Below are 20449 nucleotides of genomic sequence, written 5' to 3'. Positions count from 1 at the left end.
ACTACCCGATGACAACCTGTTACAACTAGCATCTGCAGCAGATAAAATTTTGGAAGTTTACCAAAAAACAGACCATGGAGCAGTGGACAAAAAACAATGTAATGGCATTCAGAACGTAGATTTAAACGTATGTGCTGAGCTGAGTCTGTAATACAGAGTTTGCAAGAGCAAATTTCGTCACTCACTCTCGAAGTCAAACAACTTAAAACGACTCGAAGAGATGATCATGGACAGGCGCAAAGCTATTTCGAAAACAGAAATCCCTGCACCCGCCGAGAATGGCGTCATCCATCGACATCGTACCAGAATTCCGCGCAACTACCTCGTTCCAGGTCACGCGGTAGATCGATACACAACAATAACGCTTCAAACGGCTACTGCAAATACCATGAAAAATTCGGTAACAAATCGCACAATTGTATTAAACCATGTGCTTTTAATAACGGACTGACGAATTCTAACGGACCAGTCTACAGGATTGCAGATTAGAGGTGCGACGATACAAGGACCCTCATCTGGCATATCGACGCTGTCTACCAGTCAGAAATACCGGGACATCCTACAAAAATCCATCACTCCCATTAAGGAGAAGGTGAAAACCATTATAGACTTTCCAATTCCCAAAACAGCGCAAGGTTTAAGACGTTTTCTCGGAATGCTGAGCTACTACTACTAGATTTTTGAAAAACTCCATCAGCACCCAAATTAAACTCTTCGACTTCACAGCAGGCTACAGAAAAAAGGACAAAAGAATCCTTACTTGGACTCCGGAATTGACAGCTGCGTTTGACGAATGCAAAAATCAGCTGGCAAACGCCACCCTACTCGCGCACCCGGATCCTCAGGCGAAAATCGCCATAATGGTCGACGCGTCTGATTAAGCAATCGGCGCATCCCTCCAACAGTTCAAAGGTAATGCATGGCAACCTTTAGGATTTTCTCCCGTAAATTTACACCAGCTTAGAAATTTCACAGTCTACACCGATCACAAACCGATTACGTTTGCGATTACAGACGCATGGGAAAAGAGCAGAGTCACGACGACGATCTAATTAAGGCGCATGAGGACTCCTCCCTCGTCTTGCGGAAAATGATAATTCCCGACACTGACGAATTATGTGAACATTAAACATTAAAAATTATCTGAACACAATTTACGGTTCGGGCAGCCACCGTAAATTACAAATAAGCACAGCTCTCATACGCACATACTCACCCTGCCACAGCATATTAAATAGAACAAAACGTTTTTTAAATAATTTACAGAACTTTGTCAGTTTTTTTATATGTAGTGAATTTCATATAATTACCGTTTCGACTTTAAAAATGTATAGATATTATCTTCAAAAATAACATCCATTTTATTAGGAACTTAAACGTAAGGTGAGAGAAATATGTTATAAATTGGTAGAAATTCGGAATGCGGGGGCTTAAACCTGTTTCAAATTAATATTTGTTTAACAAAATATGCACAGCAAATAATATACCTACTTAATTGATTGATTATTCATTAAAGTGTCGTCGTTTATCCGTAAAAACGAATTAACAAAAAGCTAGCAAAACAAATGACGAAAGAAGGATTCTTCCGAAATCGGTGAAACAAAAAATTTAATATCTTAGCCAGAGTAACCTGATTATGGAATTAAATCGGGTGCTTTCTTTATTTATTTCACCACTCTCATTTAAAGGTGAGCAGCTTGATTTGCCAGAGGCCTGGTTGGCGGCAGGCCCGGGGTTATGTTGTAGGTTGGACCAGACACCGACAGGAACTGGAAAGTGGTGGCCAGATGCGCGCTGGTTATCTTGACGTCAGTCGCTCCGTGCAAGCGGTAACCCAGCTGTTTAAATGGGTTTATGCAGTTTATGTGCCTGATATCAAGATGTTGACAGTACCTACAATCGAATAAAGAAGAAGAAACTTTATATATATATATAAGTATGTACTAAGATTAGAGTTCGATGGGTTTAATAACTACTTTTGTAATATTGGCGCCTCTTTGGCTGGTAATATAATTTAAAAAATACACCCATGAACTGGATGAAAGAATTACATAAAAGTATGAAATTACGGAGTCAATATACCTACAACCCGCAACTGAACCCGAAATACTAGCTATTATAAAATCCCTAAAATCAAACGCGAGTGCTGGACATGACCTATTAAAATGTGTAACAGTACAAAAACTTGCCCCGCTATCAACACCTATACTAACTAAACTGATTAACCTGAGCCTAAAAAAAGGTCAATTTCCGAACAGTAGTCAAATCGCAAGGGTAATCCTAATATGTAAAGGGAGCTTGAAAACTCAAACATCAAACTACAGGCCCATTTCTGTCCTACCAATTCTATCAAAAATATACGAAAGAGTAATATACGATAGACTAAACAACTTTCTGAAAAAAAAAATATTTCTATATGCCAAACAATACGGTTTCAGAAAAAAGTCTAAAGCTCTTTCTGCAACTAATGATATTATAAATAAACTTAGAACTAGTATAGATAATAGAAACTATGTCATAGCAATTCTCGTAGACCTTCAAAAAGCCTTGACACCGTAAGTCATGAAATACTGATTAAAAAAATTGAAAAAACAGGCGTAACCGGTCAAGCTATCAAATAAATCAAATCATATCTATCAAACAGAAAACAATATGTTAGCATAGGAGATAATAACAGTCAGCTAGAGAGTATAATCTATGGAGTTCCGCAAGGATCTATACTGAGGCCCCTTCTATTCCAAATATATATGAATGACATCTGCCAGTTGAAACTACATGGTGAAATATTTCTATACGCAGATGACACTGCAATATTTTACTTCGGAAAAAACTTAGAAACTCTATTAGAACAATCTCAAACGGATCTTAATATACTTAACAGTTGGCTAATAAAAAATATATTAACAATAAATATTAATTAAAACCGGCTACATGATCCTAAGCTCACCCAAAATAATAATACCATCGCATAAACCTTTACAAATAGAAGAAAGGGACCTGCTTATTCTAGACAGCGAAAAATACTTTGGCTTACATATTGATAAACATCTGACATTTAAACAACACATAAAAAATTAAAAGCAAAAATCATCCCACTAATTGCTTTATTTGGTAGAATTGCTCATCACCTACCAACAAAGGTAAAGAGGGGCTTATACTTTAGTTTAATCCAGTCCCATCTAAATTATTTAATAGAAATATGGGGAAACACATTCATAACATACCTAAATAATTTACTAACAATACAGAACAAAGTTATTAAAATAACTCTTCAATTATAACCCGGACACTCCTACAAAAAAACTATATCAGGAAATGAAACTCTTGAAAATAAGAAAATTATATGAATACAACATATGCCTCCTAATCAACAAAATCCAAAATGAAATTATACACACAAAAACGTCACTAGTACACGAACATTATATTAGGCAACATAACAAATTGTACACAAATACTGTAAGGACTGAAAAAGGCAAAAGAGGCATTGGCCACGAGGGTGTACAAATATACAATCTCCTTCCAGATAACCATAAAACGGAAAGTATAAATGTATTCAAAAAAAAACTTTTTAATTATAAGTTATCAGAACAAAATTAAAAAACTACTGTAAGAAAGTGAAATTTAAAATTTCTTTTAACTTGATAAATAAAATATAATAAACCAAAATGAGTTCAATGGAAAAAATATGTGGTATGGATTTATATGTTCCTTTAAAAAATTTCGCCCCTTTTCAGATATCCATTTATGGACACATTTTAAATTGAGTAATTTATTTATTAATTTTTTAAAAACGTGACATATTACATATTACAGTGATCTTTGGCTGTCCAACTAGAAGATTACCTGTTTTAGGACAGTCAGAAAAATCAGTAATTGATCTTGATGTTTTGATGTCATTATTTAGGGCGTTGAATATTTTAGGTGAGATATATGAGTATTGTCTCTGTGAGAAGGTAGTTTTTGCTGTAGGAATTTTGCAGTTTATATGCGTTGAGTAGCGTGTATGTATATCTTTTTGTGTAGAGTTTATCAAACCATTTTGCCAGATGTGGATGAGAATTGTCTTGATGTATAGTTGGCGAATGTCTAGGACTGTGAGTTTCCTAAAAAGTGGTTCAGATGGATGAGAAGAGAAACATTTGAAGATGATCCTTAGCACAAGTTTTTGAACGGTCACTAGGGGGTAGAGAATGGATGCTGTACAACCTCCCCATCCTATGATGCCATAAGTTGCTATTGATTCAAATAGAGCGAAATAAACACTTCATAAAATCTTTACGTCAAAGATTGATCGAAGAGAATAGAAAATATATATATGTCTCTTTGTTATGGAACGTATGTGGGCCTCTCAACGAAATTGGTACTCTATCGTTATCTAATTATTTTAATTGTTTCAATTGATAGGAAAAAAAATAATGTGTACATTCTGCCAGGTCAGTGTTTTACTGGTTTTTTTAATATGTTTGTCCCATTTGAAAAAGGAATGTACTGTAACACCAAGATAAACATATTCCGTAAATAATTCTAAGCTTTCACATTTACAATTAGTTGGGATATTTTTATGGATGCATTTAAATTATGGGAAATAATATTAGGATTAAATTTTAATTTGGCATTAGGTGATCCTATATGCATTACTTTGTTTTTTAGCATTTATTATCAGTCCTGCATCATGTGACCATTTACAAAGTTGATTAAAGTCAATTTACATGAGGTCAAATGTTTTTTTTAGTTCTTTGTGTGATATTAATTAACTTAACTTGTTTAACAAAAGAGAAAAGTTTTTTCTTCATAGTTACATAAATTATATACAATGCAGGTCCCAATATGGAACCTTGTGGAACTCCTGCAGATACATTTTAACACATTTCCTCTTATTCCAATTTTTTCTAGAGTTTCTAGCAGTTTTTTTAGAGTTAATTGTGTCAAAAGCTTTAGAGTTATCGATAAATAAAACAATAACATGTAATTTATTATTTAATTGATTATTTATGTAATTGGAAAAATCTTACAGTAGTTTTTCATTATTTTTTTTTTCTTCGGAAGCAATATTGGTTTAGATCTTTGATAGCAAATTTTTCAATGTAATAATTTAATTTATTTGATAAAAAATTTTCGAGATTTTTTTCTAATGCAGGTCGTATACTAATAGGCCTATAATTTCCCAGTTCAATGTGTTTTCCACCTTTAAATATTGGTCTAGTAATGCTAAATTTAAATTTTGTGGAATTTTTGCTAGATTTATTATCTTATTGATTAAATGAGTAATTATTGGCCCAACAGTTTTTATATTTCTTTTTAAATCAAACATACATATATTGTCAATACCTGTGCTCTTAGAGTTTTTCATTTTTTTAACAATGTTTTCAATATCAGTTATAGCAGTTCTTGGTATAAATAAACTGTGAGGTAGTTCTTCCAGTACTATATTAGTAGCTTTGTGATTGCATTTATATAACATGTTGCTGATGCTATCCAAGAAGTAATTCACAAAATCATTTTGCACAGAATCCTCAGTTCTATTTTTTAACATATCTTGTTATGGTTTCATCACAATCGTTTTTCGGTTTACGTCCTAAAATGTTATTTATCTGGGCCCAGGTTTTTTTTTATAACAAATTTGCAATCAACTTTTGCCGTTAGTTTTGGTAATGTAGCACGTCAGATACTTTCATTCCAAAAATGACACCGGAAGTCGTCGCTTTCCAGGACTCCACCCGGGCCGAAATCTGGATGAATGCGTTTTTTTAACTAATCTTATTTGGGGTTAAAGCCCAGTACTAATTTGGTTCATGTGGCCTATGGGATGGGATTTTTACGGTCGTCGCTTGGACTATAACTAGAAGCTTGCTAATTGGAATCTGGGCCAGTGAGATTCTCTGAGAGCCTTAGCACTGTCCATTGCGACAACTGGCTACTGGCTCCATTTTGCGGACTTCCCCGCAAGCTCTATTCACTGCCATCTGTGCGTGCATCTACAAAGCTTCCTAATAGTTTAGAAGGAAGCCGAACCGCACACTCGACATTCAAACTCCCGTTAAAAATTGCTACTGATTTTTGTAAATACTACATACAGTGTTGCTCATAATTGGTAATAGGCAGCTACCACAAGACAATGGAAGAATTACCCTCGACAATGAAAACCTTTGCGTTTCGGTAAATGACTTTCAGGAATTGGTCGATAATGTTTATCCCGAAATTATCAATAACGCGTAATGACCACATCTTAGTTCAAGGAGAGATCAGTTCTGTCACCTAATAACGAACAAGTAGGCAAGGTATGTGAGGTAAATAACTTCTATCACTCCACATTAGTACTTTACACCCGTGCAAAGCCGGGGCGGGTCACTAGTTTCTAATAAATGTAAATGACATTTTCTAAAAGGATGAATGATTTCAAGGTGAATTTTTAATTAATCTCTTATGCAGATGATACTGTAACATTACTAAAAGATCAAACATGGGAACTAGTTAACAAACTATTACTAATGAAGATATTACTACTTTAAAATCATGGTTTGGCAAAGGAAATAAACAACACATGTCTTATTATCCTTAAAGAAAATGCCTAAACAGAATTCCTTAACAGAACGTTAATATCCACAACGATAAATGTGACAATGTAATCAACTCTTCTTCTAAAATTAAATATCTCTGTGTGATCATTGATCAAAACCAAAAGGGGAACAGCCACATTAAAGAGCCAGTTATGTTAAGAAATATTTTAAATGAATAAAAAATCAGAATTGTGTACTATGACCTCATTCACTCTTTGTTTATCTGCAGCATTATAGGTTCCAACATATTTAAGATCTTAAAAACAATCTAAACTCAGTAAAAGTTTCGTGAAGAATGATTATAAAAGTAATACATCATAAAAGTACAAAAAAATCTACTCAATTCAACTCAATATTCTCTCCACTAAGTAAAATAGGTAAATGAAATATTACAGGGATGTACGTATTTGAAATCTGTACAGGATTGGCAGCTGATCACTAAAGAAGAAAATAGCTGATTGCCTAATTTTTTGACGCCAAAATGACTCGGATGCAATGGCTCCAATGAGCTTCAAATGCATTTTCTTCTACTAGACCTCTCATCCTCTAGTACTCTCTTCTACTAGAGCTTTTTCTAGGTGATGAACTTAATGTCTATCATTTGTGGAATTGCAAAAAGCGGATATTCGCGGAAAGGTGCGATTCGTCCGACATCATAAACATGAGCGTTTTTTGTAGATAACAAATATTACATGGTCTAACAAAGCACCTAACAGATGATTACTAACCATCTCAAATAATCTTTGGTTATCCTTCCCGAATATTAAAACCAGTCTACATTCCCTTATAATAATATTATCTTTCTCTTCTAACAATCAGTTCAGTAGATTGGCAACATTCTAGTTGATACTTTGGCGCTGATTTTCTGATGAACATTAATAATTTATCTCATGAACAATGCTCTAGCTTGGTGAGATTTAAACTGCTCAGCGATGCTTTAATAGATAAATCTAATGACTTTTACTCTTACAATTTTTAGGTAATATCAATTATATAACTGAATAAGAGATTTCTGAATTTCTGAGATGTGACAAGAAAATTTAAAAAAAAAGTTTTATTATTACAATCGGATCGACAATGTGTGATTTATTTATGTATGAGTGGAAAGGGGGATTTAAGGTTAAACATAACGTTCGTTATAATCTATGCGTTCACAGACAGCGTTAGTTTTATTTGCTTTAAAATATGAAGACAAATTATTTGTTAGCGCCCGTACAAACGCAATATACATATGAATAAAGAGTTTTGTCCGTATAAAAACTCAATTCTTTCAAGAAAAGCATTCAATCCAATATTTAATATAAATTGATTTAAAATGTTAAGTCAATGAAAAGCTTGTCAATTAATTGCATTGTATGATAATTATTGCTAAATCGTTCGTATTCAATGCATTTTAACAGAAACAATTGTATCATATCACTTATTAATTTAAAAGTACATCCAAAGCAAGCCACATTTGTGCGCAAAAGCTAAGTAAAAACTTTTGAAATTAAATACATCAAATTTTGGGTATATCATTATTTATTACGTTTGTTACATAAAGATGTTTGGCTCATTGTAATTGATTTGTATGTATTTAAATGTATAACTGTACATTTGTTAAATTGATTGTAATATTTTGACACACCTCTGTTGCCGCAGCTGCGCTCTAAAGAACACCTGACCAGTTCAAAATCAAGGACAGCCATTCCTTTATCGACATCGACAGCATATAATCACCCAGAGGTGAGTGGTTTATTGATAGCACCAAAGCATTGGGCGACCTTTGGACTGACGGACGACGGATCTGAAATTCGTTAAATAACGCCATCATTCCTGATATTGGATACTGGATTCTTGGAGAATTTGGTAATCGGTAAACATCTTCCTTGAAGCTGTTCATTAACTACGCTTCAGCTCGGATCACACCAAACTATTTCTCTAAGCAAGCCCTCTCGCCAGACAGTTTAATTTTAGGATGCTTTTGATTTGCAATATTTGTTTTTTTTAAATAATCATAACCCAATCCGTTTTCAGACAAGTAGCAAAGAATTAAACATTTCAGTATACTTTATTTGTTGCTAACTAAACCCGAGGTAACACTTTCTTCCACCTTATGACGAACGGGAAAAAGACGTCTGCCGCTCAGAGAAAATAGACTTGATATCGTAAACGAACATCATAATATTAATAAGTATCCGATCTGCGACCGATTATTTAATAATCACACACATATTATTCCTCCAAAAATACGGCAATATTATTTTGTCTATAAATAATTAGAATCGCTGTTCGAGGTAAATTTACAAATACTCTTTAAAAATAATAAGCAGCTTAAACACAGCTAGCTTATATGTTTGATAAATGCACTGCCCTGAAGATCTTATATTCACGTTAACACTATTATGCTCGGTTTGATGGGGAGTGAAGTTTTTGGTTTGATGTCTTGGCGGCGGTGCGTCTGCCCACTAACTTCCAGTGATGGCATACCGCGATAATGAAAATCGTTAGATGTGAGATGTAAAATTCGGTAAATTGGTTTATTTTCTTTTATTGTATCTTTCTCCATTCATGGGGTTGGAGAATGGAAGTGGCTAAAGAATTTCTGAAGATAGACATCCATACAGATTTTCTACGAATATCGGTAGATTTTGAGATCTTGCGTGGCGGCCAGATCGGAAGAGACTGATTGAGGGTGACCAATTAACCTCCCCGCCGGGATTCTCCAAAACGTCCTCTACGAGAAGGTTTCAGGTTCTCTCGACCATTTAGCCTTGCATCGCAATGGTAGGAATGGATTCATACGTCCGTCACTCCTGGACCCACAATAAGGTTAAGAAAGTAAATCCTTTGGCGATAGATATGCTAAATACCCTGGCCTTATAAAATATAAATGTTTTCATAAAAGTCTCCATAAAAATATAAGTAAGCAATAAGGGTCTCATAAACACGCTGTCTGTCGTTCATTAAAGTGTCGTCATTTTTGAAAAACAACGAATTAACTATAAGCTAGCAAAAAGACATGAAAGAAGGATTCTTCCGAAATTGGTGAAACGAAAAATTTATTAAATTTAATATTTTGGTCATAAGACAATGCATTAAATCAGGTTGATCACCACTTCCATTTGAAGGTGAGCGGCTTGAATTGCCAAAGGTCTGGTTGACCCACGTGGGGCGTTGTGTTCCCGAAGTCCGCCTCGCTCCAGCAGAAGGGCGACAGGCCCCGGGTCACGTTGTAGGTGGGACCAGAAACTGAGAGGAACTGGAAGGTGGTAGCCAGGTGCGTGTTGGTTATCTTGGTATCAATCGCTCCGTCTGAGGCGTGGCCCAGCGCTTCAAACGGGTATGTGCCTTAAATCAAGATGTTGATTATTATTCGATTGTAGGTTCTGACCTACCTGCAATCGAATAAGTCAGAAGATACTTGATAAATAGATAAGTCAGTAATTTGTCAAAAATATTGAAGTTCAATAGGAAAAGTTCGTCAATCTCTGAGGACGCCAATAGACCCATCGCCTAACATCGCAGTGGGAGGGTTGGATTCCATTTACTTCCATCACTCCTGGACAGAATGACACCCAGATACTTACACAACTCTCATACCTGTTTTCCTTCCCAGAACGTCATCTCCTTCCTTTTTTTAAAAAAACTTTCCACACAGTATCCACAAAGATGACATAAGCATTGAGGAAAATTATTTTCCTCAGGGCCTCCTGTGTGGAACTAATAAAAAAAAAGTTTACCACACTTTTTGGTGCCATACATTTGTTCTATACTTATTTATGTAATTTCATGCTTCATTCCGACTTTGCCACTTAAGGCAAAAGGGTTGGTAAAGATATTGTTTATGGTGTTAGGTAGTATTTGAGCACGTTGGCTTAGAAGACGTGAAGCAATTACAAACGATAGGAGCTAGAACCCTTGGATAGTCTTGCCCCTAATAAGTTCATAGTTTTAGGCCAATTATTATACATTATAAGAATAAATACCTTTTCAGTATAGTTGTTCCGGTGTCATGAATCATAATGACAGCTTTTCAAACAATGGTGAAAAGACTAAATTTAAACGTATAAATCTATTACCATTTGCTTTATTCAGGTCCCTTCTGGCTGCAATAGCATTCACGGCACTGTAAGGCGGATTGCAGTCACACTTCGAGAGGGGATCATGCATAAAGTCATTGTACCGCATCAGCGCATACATGCCGTCCATGTCCCTGATCTTCCCCTGGTCCCGCTTGAAGATCTGCGCACGGGGGTTCTTATCGTAAGTGAACCAGTCGCCGTACTTCTTTACCAACTCGGGACTTCCGTTCATATTGAAAATGTTGGGAAAGTACGCGATGTTGTACGATGGCCAGTATCCTTGCTTCTTCAAAAGACTTGTCCTGGAATAAATCCAGAATTGAAAAAATTAAAAAAAAAACGGAAAATCGAAAACAATTCGATTGGTACAAGGAAATAATAGGGCAGACCAATCACACAGAATGTTATATAATTGGGACAGAGGAAATTTTACATGTTTTGTTAATGAAATAATGTATTTTACGTTGAAAATTAAACTACGCGGAAGTTAGATAAGTTAATTTAACCATTCAGCAAAAATAAGATTTTTTTAAAACAAATTTTTTGACATTCAAGGTCGAGGCAAATTTGTACACCTCAATTCGTCATTTTTTGATGTATGAAGCTTAATTTATAGGAAGCTGATCGAAATTTTTGATTTATTTTGGTTAGATACTCTTTTTTTCGACAAATTTAAAAACAAATAGAATAGTTACATATCTTGCGCTTCGATTGTGCCAGGAATCTGTTCCAAAATCCATAGAAATCCTGGTTTTAAATTTTCAAGAGCTGTTGTTCCGGGAGAAAACTTCTTATAGTTTACAACCATCCACTGGTTATTGTAGGTCCCACTGTTGTACTTTCTAAAAATATCTGTCCAGCGTTTCCCAGTTCCAGCAAGCCTGTTTGCCACCATGCATCTAACAAACTCCATGACCTGCCCAGTAGGGGAAATAAACTGCCATAAGTCCTTATTGGTGTTTCCTATGGTGGTTTCTTGCGTGACCAAATTAGCTGATGTGATGTAGAAATCGTCTAAAGACGAAATAACGCCAGGGTAAGAAGAGAAGGACATAGTGTGGCCTATGATGGTGGTCTCTGTGTTGTTGAGCGTTTTGTATTTAAGGATGTATTTCTTCTGAATACGGAGCATTGTTTGATAGCTGAAAGAATCATTCTAGTTATTTATCTCAAGCCGGGTACACGCACCGTTTTTAAGGAAACAGAAACATCGTACCTGCCAAAAGAGGCAGTCGTATTTGCTTAATATCAATGGTACCAAAAAAAATCGGGTTGACATTGACACGTTGTCATTATTTAAATAAATTGACTATTACCATCATGGACACAATAGACACTGAAGAGTCTCAGTAGCCGCCAGCGAACTTATTTAAATTCCTCATTTATTTTACTTATCTTAGGTAGATTGTGATAAACTCAAAAAGAGAGTGAAGAAAAGAATTTGTAACCTGTCCCAGGTCTCTTGAGACACGAACACATCAGAGCCATCTGGCAATATCTTGACAAGGGCCGAACAGTGACCAGTGCCTGCCTCGTGATCTTCACCCATTGCATCGAAGAGGTCAAACAAATCTCCCTGCATGTTGATGGCCCTAAAATTGAAACCCATCGATTGGTCTTACCTTAGACAATGTAAGATTAGTGATAAAATAGTGATTTATGATGGATTTTTTATTTAATGGACTTCTGTGTCCTATTTCTTTATGCATAATATTAATGCGATAATTTTTGTCTTATAGGTAAGTACACGGATTCAATGCTTCTAAATCAATTTTTTAACATAAATTACAATTATATACTGTCATTTCGTTTTTGATATTTTTAGTTGCATTTTTATGATTCAGTGCTTTTTTATTGCATCGTTCAGTTAAAATAATTGTTTTTTTTTATTGAGCGCTATATTATTATCGGTTTTTATTGTAGTTCCTGGTATGTAAAATTAACTAATGTGTATAAGAAACATTTATGATGATTTACTGATAAAAGTGATTTCTGTTTCAAACGATAAAAAACAGTTATTATCTTTTCAGTGGTTTCAATAAATGAAAAAAACCATGGCAAATGATTTATTTTAACCATAAAGCTATTAATAATTATTCGCATGTTTGCCACTCACAAGATATTTTGATAGCTGAGTTGTTTATTTGTGTCTATTACAGCTGTTGCATATCCTTGAGCCAAACCCTCCAATTGTTTCATGTACAATTTAACCTTCGAAAAAAAAAAAAAAATATTGTGTCGTAATATATAAGGTGTAACTATTAGCCATATAACTAGCAGTTCCTGGGTTTATTTAAAATAAATAAATTTTTAAAAAATAATAATAAAACAAAAAAAAAAACGATGAACAAATAAAATGAAGTAATGCTGCTAGATTGCTACGTATTACAAAAATTGTACGTGTTCATAGATGGTGTTAAAGGTACGTACATATATACAGGGTGTATCGGCACGTACCTGACAAACTTTAACCAGTTATTCCTTAACACATTTGGAGTAAAAAAATTTATGGGCACTTTGCTGTCCGGAAACATTTTTTTTAATAAAAAAATTATTATTCTTATTTTCACCACATGTCACCAATGTTTTATCCTTTGTCAAAGTTTGAAAACCCGTCTGGCAATATTTTGTTCGAGTTTCGTTGAATAATGCACGTACGTACCTACGTTGGCGCGCTTTTACAATCACAACGAAATGGCACGGCACCATTCGTCTCATTTTTAACTATTATTATTTAGTGTGTACGAAAGAGCGAGGACACTTTTTGATACACTTGCTAATAAGAGCTGTTGGACACGAGAAACAATGCAAATGACAGTGACGGAGTGTGGATTTTTTTATTTATTTTTTGTTTTTAATGGAAAAAAAATGTTATCGGACAGCAAAGCGCCCATAACATTTTTTACTCCAAATGTGCTGAGGAATAGCTGGTTAAAGTTTGTCGGGTACTTGCCGATACACCCTGTATATATACCATCGAAGAAGAAGATATTACTAATAAATCTAAACGAAACATGAAACAGAACGAGACACTGAAAATAAAAAGGTAACGGTCACAACAAGGAATCGAACTTATGATCTCTTGTCTTGCCGGAACAGCGTCTTCACCACTCGATCATTGGGACCTAGTTATTAAATCTATAAGTCATATCTATCGATCTCATATTTCAAAATCAGAATTAACAATATCATCTTGCAACTAATTTTTCTTATATTTTTGGCAGCTATCTTTTTAAATGATCACAAATTACAAACGAATTGGTTTGAAACCTAGATAGTGTCTAGGATAAACAAATCCAATTTTTATTTATACGGGATACCTATGGACTTTTTACTAAAAGTCTAAAAGAAAATTCAGGAACAATTTTTTCTTTTAATTATTTTGTAGGTATAGGTTTATAGGGATATAGGTATTTAATATTATTATTAAAAAGTGAATTTGGATTTATTTTACCTGATACCAGTACGGATCGCTGTCGCCAAATTTCGCGATATTTTCATTCATCCAGCGTTCATTGATGTTTGTGTAGTTCGCAATTCTGTCGCAAGTTTCTTGTTTGTCTTTACATATTCTGAAAAAGGGTTAAAACATGTCTTTACACCCGTTCTTAAAATAATACGCATTTTGGCACGCAGAAAATGTCTGAACGCAGTAAAACACATGAAGAGGCTAGATTGTGGAAAGCGCGCGCGATGATTAGGTATTTCATCGTTTAGTCTGTCCCACTTACTGCATTTCAAAGCAAGATCATGCACATTTACGTATAGATATACTGTCGCCTCGGCCGGCACACTATCCCAAATCCCTGTGGGATCATCCCACACCCCGCGAGTAAACGCACTCCTTACTATCCCTTCGGCTACTGGGACCGAATTTTCATTTCAGTAAACAATTGCTCGCATGCGAGGATCGCGCTCGATACATTATCTACTGTTGCGATAAATGCGTATTTTCGACCGTCGTAGATAATGTAAAACAACCGATATTAATACCAACATAAAAATGTACCAAATTTTATTTTTTTATGTGGTAATCCGTGTATTTAACTCAATAGATTTGATACATTTTTCTATATACATCTGTTTACGACTGTCAATTTTCAATTCACTTTGTTGTTCGTTGAAGAAGTAGGCGACAATAGATCAATTAATTTGAGCACCAATTGTTTAGATAGTCGAAATTTTTTTATGAACAGTTCATTACTCAGACTAAATGCATCATTTCTTGAAAAAAAATTTCTTGGTGGCCTTTCAGTTAAATATTCGGCCTGTTCCATGTCTTCGATCGCTTGTATGTGCGTCAAATCTTCAAAACTCACCATTTTTATAATAATTAACAAAAATACGACACACGCAAACCGTACAAGTAACACTTTTTGACAGTTGAACTACTACTAAAACCAATAGTCCAATTATCTACTGCTTTGTAATAGATAATTATCAATTAGAAATTCCAAAATACGCTTTCTATCGAAAATTAGTAGATATTTACTCGATGATAGAAAAACCATAGACAACGTAGATAATTATCACATGCGAGCAGTTGTCTACTTAAATGAAAATTGGGTCCCTGGTCATATCGCTGCGACGATCAACAACAGGATTATCTCATTTTAGTAATATTTACTGCTCGAGCTTTACTGTTTTTTTTTTGCCGGATTCTTATACATGTTATTACGTGTATCGCTAGAAGGGTTTTAATAACGCATTTTTTAAACAAAATTAACAAAACAATTATTAAAAACTGTGTAAGAATCCGGCAAAAATACAGTTTTTTCAGTCTCCTAAAAAAATTCCAAATATGAGATACACCTATTGGTCATCACACCAGCGATAAGTGCAGATCCGATATTTCTAGGATCTAGCATCAATACTATACGGAACTTGGAAGTGCGTGCACGCGCCTAAGCAAATTGCATAATAATTATTTGATCTATATAGTATTTTAATATCGCCAGACTTTGTCATTCCGCAAACCATTCGTTGAAGTCTCCGATAAACAATTATTCAGCGTTCGACAGTAACCAGGTAAGTTCAAGTTCAAGTAAGTCCAGTAAGTAAGGTAAGTTCAAGTAAGTCCAGGTAAGCTCAAACCATTCATTGAGTCTCCGTTCGCAGCAATTAGTCAGCGTTCGACAGTAACCAGGTAAGTTTAGTGATAATGTTTATATTATTTATTTTAATTTTCTGGGTTGGTTATCCACGGTTTAATTCATTTAAGCTTCGAGGATATTTTTTGAGATTAAATATTTCTACAGACTTAATTTATTTTAAAATATTTTGCATCATTCTTTTATATCGTTACATTGACATATTTCTTGTCATTCTTTGTCGTTAGTTAATATTTTTGTCAGAGAGTTTACATTAATACTATGTTTGAACTTATTAGTATTATTAGTTTGAGTAATAAAATAAAATAGTTATGTGAAAAAAATGATACTATTGTTAGAAATATTATATTAGACCATAATCACTAAAATATTATTATTAAACTAAAAAAAATCGTGCATTAAAAAAAATGTGTCAACCCCATGACTATTATTATGTAAGCCAGTCTTTACAACACTGAGAAATCCCCCCGACCATGCACTCCCTGCCTCGAGCCGTAAAACTATTATTATGTAAGCCAGTCTTTACAACACTGAGAAATCCCCCCGACCATGCACTCCCTGCCTCGACCCGTAAAACTATTATTATGTAAGCCAGTCTTTACAACACTGAGAAATCCCCCCGACCATGCACTCCCTGCCTCGACCCGTAAAACGTGCGAAAAAGACAACCGCCAAGAATTTTATTATTTACACACAGAAATCTCGCTGAGAAGGCTTGCGGGAGAAAACACTTTTCAACATCGAAACTTTCACGAAATTGTAATTTAAAAACAAAAATATGTTCTCAAAAGGAGTAGCCATATCGGTAAGTTTTTATAATTTTGTAATTTTATATGAGAATTGAGTTAACAGCACCATTCCTTTGAATAATATTTTCCGATAAAATATTCATGTTTGACGGTGAATTTTTACGTTAGCATCGAAAATTTAAAAACATACCGACACAGCTTATTGTAATGTTGGTGCCGGGATTTATTTATTAATTTTTCATAGTTTTCATAAAACAGAAAATTACTATTTTATAACACATAAAGGTGCAGTAAATGAGAAATGGTTAAAGAATATATGTGTATGTTTATGTCAAATTCGAAGAAATCGAACGCTAGATGGTAAAAATCAGCTGTTTTGTATTTTAAAATCCTTCGATGCCTGGCTTCAAAAATTGTGTGAATCTTCATTTCAGTATCCTCAATATTATGATTTATGGAGCCATCGTTATGGAAAAGTGTTATTTAGTTACAACATAAATATATTTACCCTTCCATTGTGTTCACCCAATACATCCAAATCAAATCATTAGTTAAAATTCCTTCGATTATTCCTGCTAGAAAGGCCTTAGTCTCGTCATCGTACTCTTTGTTCTCATTGGCGTATAGCTCCAGGAATGCCCACCTGTTTGACATGAATTCATTATTATGAGAAACTAACCAGATCTCATTGGGGCAGCTATATTAGGTGAAAATTTTGCTTTTTTGGTGTTTTTTTTCAGTTTTATATTTAAAATATTAGTAGAAAGACTAAAATATCTATTTATTACTGATTGTGAATGTGTATAACAGTTAGGTTTTCTGTATTTCGCGTGTATGCATTGTGATTCAAATTTTATTTTTGCCATCTCTCATTGTTCAACATAACTATATTACGTGAAAATGTTGCATTTTATATTTTAAATATCAATAAAAACTTTAAGTATTAACTACCATATGAATTAATTTATTTTGTAAATTTCGCGTCTACATTTTATCATTTGACATTTTTTTGTGACGAAATAATACACGAGAACTATAAATACGTAAAGTTATCTCATAGAATAAAGAATATCTCTTTGTTATCTTCATATTCTAACATACTTTTTAATTAATGAATAGAAACAGTGTGGGTGGTTTATTTATGGAGACGGGGTTGTGAGAGCTATTACTTTGGCATCTGCGCAGCTGTTTTAGTAGATCCATCTCATTTATATCGCACCGATCAAGATTCGATGATCAGGTAGGCAATTTTGCCACGGCATAGGAACCTATAAATTACCTGTAATGTACCTTCCTATTGTTTTGAAATCTCGTTTAGACAGTAACCTTCCTATTGTTTTGAAGTTCAAATGTGTAATATTTCATTGATTTCAGAATAAAATTGAAGATTTGTCTAAAAATATAATCCACACCGCCCACCACAGACACCCTTCTTTGTATACATAGATTGAAAGAAAGAAATATAGATTGTTTCTATCATGTAAACAAACAATTATTATTATCACCATGACCGTGTGACGATTATCATTAATAAATAAATTAAATTAAATTCCTCTCAAACATTATGTAAACAGTTAAAATAGATATATTATTGACTATCGTCGATGCAAAACAAATCATTGAAACAGCATAAATATTAACACTTAATAAAAAATATACTTATTGTTATTGATAAGTTATTGATAAAATGTCATCATACGATGCTACTCAAAATTACTCCACCGCCACGCCAAGTTTTTTCCATTTTCAAACACATCTTTACTGACAAAAGGCATACTTTTCTCTTAGTAACTGTTTTATAGAGAGATAATTATTTTTCAAAATTCTGAAATTTCTGGCATTTTTCTACTTTTTTTCAAACGGTTGTATCAATGAATACTGGATTCAGTAGAGATAATGATTGAAATTGGAATAAGTACCCTGATATTGTGTTGTGACATCAGAGGTAGATCAGTTATTTACATCTTATTTTTAAAGTCAAGTATTCAAAAAATCATCAATATTCTGCTTTAAGACGCCCGCCTACCACAGACACTCTTATTTATAGTAATACATAGATGGAGTATGGATATATTGTTTTATCTTAAAATAAATCATTGAAACAGCATAAATATTAACACCAACCTACCTAATGAATATAATAAGTAATGATAAAATATCTTCATTTGATCCTTCTCAAAATTACCTCACCAATATAACCAATTAAATAGACTAGTATATTTTTAATTTACATGTATTTATTTAACAATGTAACCAATTAATTTTTGTTTAAATCAAATCGTGGTTGTTTTTTAGGATATTATGTCGTTCTGCGTTTCCTCTTCATTTAACCAACGTTTTAGGCAATCTTGCAATGTCCATCATCAGGACAGATGTCATAACTTTACTGTTTTATTGAAACTAACTCACCCTGTATTGTTAATCTGGTTGTCGTAAAATGCTTTGACAATATAGTCACTTGGAATCTCTAAGGCATCGTTCACTTTGGAAAGTACCGGACCACCATGGTCGTCAGTTAAAATGTAGGCAAAGCTTTTTGATTCGCATCTTGCAAACAGAAGCACAAGGATAAACAGGGAAAATCTTCCACTTAAACTCAAACTGTTAGAGTCTGACATTGTGGAGTAAGTACGACTTGACTCGAGTATTGATTAAATGGAATTGAAAAAAGAATTCAAATTAACTATTTAATTTGAATACACTGGACCAGAGCCGGATCTAGGGTCCAAAAGTAAATAAAGGTCATTTAAAAATATATTTTTGTTGGTGAATTCGTAGGTGACTCGTGAACTTGGAACTCAAATTGAAATTAACATTTTCGTAAAACATTTTTATCATTTTCATTAATAAACACGCCACAGCATTGTTTTTAACTTGGTAAGAGTAGTAATTACCTACTAGGAATTAGGAAGCGGAATTACCCTGTAATATTTATTTGAAAATTATTTACCTACCTATAGAAAAATGTGCAATACATTATCTTCATTATCTACTATTTTTAAGTACAATTCAAATAAAAATTGTAAAAAAGAGTTTTTTTTAACTGTCACATATTTTCTGTAACTGCCGAGAAGCGGAAAATGACATTATGATTGATAAAATTTTCTTTTTTCTTAATATGACATCACAGAATGATTCGTCACCAATTACACACAACATCAAGATAATATTTCATTCAAAGTAATATTTTTCAAATAAAAAAAAACACGACGCTTTGTGCTTCCAACATGCTCACAGAAGGACGAGTACCAGGTTTTGCAGCCCTCATAAGAGCCCGGGCAGCAGGTTTAAGGAAGAGGACAAACAACTCCTAAAAAGTCCTTATAGTAAAATCCCGCCATAGTCCAGACTCAAACATCGCAGCTCACCGGAGAAAGTGTTGGCACTGTCAATCTAATGCACGACTTTGAAAAAAAAGTATCTCATAGTATTATTACGTCAACGTCTGGACAGTTTCGGCCCTCTGATTGGTCAAATTCAAATCATATGTTTTGAGTAAATTTCGCAAAATAAAAAAAATCGTGCTTTACCGGCCGCGGGAGTAGTTTCCCAATTGGCCGACAGAGCCACACCTCTGGCTCTTTACCATACTTTACAATCTTATTATTTGTATTTAATCGTGTTTAATCATGTTTTATGGGATGTGTGGGATTGCACAAACCTCCCCAACTTCTGGAATAAAATCCTTATTATTATTATTTGCATGTCTAACCAATGTTTTAAATTTCTTTTAAGAATATTATCACATTTTAAACATTGACCTAAAAGGGAGAAATAAACCCAACACGAATTTACCCAAAAGAAGACAAACATTATCAGAACCTATCATATCCATTAATGCAGGGCCGGCCCCATGCGGGCGCAATTGAATCAGGCCGAATTGCCAGATCACCTTGGCGCTGATAATATCTAAAACCTAACACATGGTCCTTGACATTATTTTTCATAAAAATTAAAGATCATTC

At 34.0% G+C, this 20449-nt stretch overlaps 1 protein-coding gene across 1 annotated transcript; it reads right to left on the bottom strand.

The window, feature by feature from the left end:
* Positions 1-9651: 9651 nt before the first annotated feature.
* Positions 9652-19102, bottom strand: LOC149416770 (putative phospholipase B-like 2). The gene is made up of 8 exons (XM_089641319.1): positions 18894-19102; positions 16993-17127; positions 14079-14196; positions 12741-12835; positions 12073-12216; positions 11320-11766; positions 10622-10926; positions 9652-9890 (listed from the first exon to the last, which is right to left on the bottom strand). The coding sequence occupies exons 1-8, from the start codon at positions 19100-19102 to the stop codon at positions 9652-9654; spliced, it is 1692 nt and encodes a 563-aa protein (XP_089497445.1).
* Positions 19103-20449: the final 1347 nt, after the last annotated feature.

Source organism: Hesperophylax consimilis, chromosome 16, assembly GCF_061612785.1.
Source record: "Hesperophylax consimilis isolate HC1 chromosome 16, BYU_Hcon_1.0, whole genome shotgun sequence".
NCBI classification, from domain to species: Eukaryota; Metazoa; Arthropoda; class Insecta; order Trichoptera; family Limnephilidae; genus Hesperophylax; species Hesperophylax consimilis.
This window is presented reverse-complemented; position numbering and strand designations above follow the sequence as displayed.

Coding starts and splice junctions, on each gene's coding strand:
- LOC149416770 (XM_089641319.1), bottom strand. CDS start 19,102: ATGTCAGACTCTAACAGTTTGAGTTTAAGTGGAAGATTTTCCCTGTTT. Junction 14,197..16,992: donor TGGGTGAACACAATGGAAGG/GTAAATATATTT, acceptor ACCCTTTTTCAG/AATATGTAAAGACAAACAAG. Junction 12,217..12,740: donor CTCAGCTATCAAAATATCTT/GTGAGTGGCAAA, acceptor TTTCAATTTTAG/GGCCATCAACATGCAGGGAG.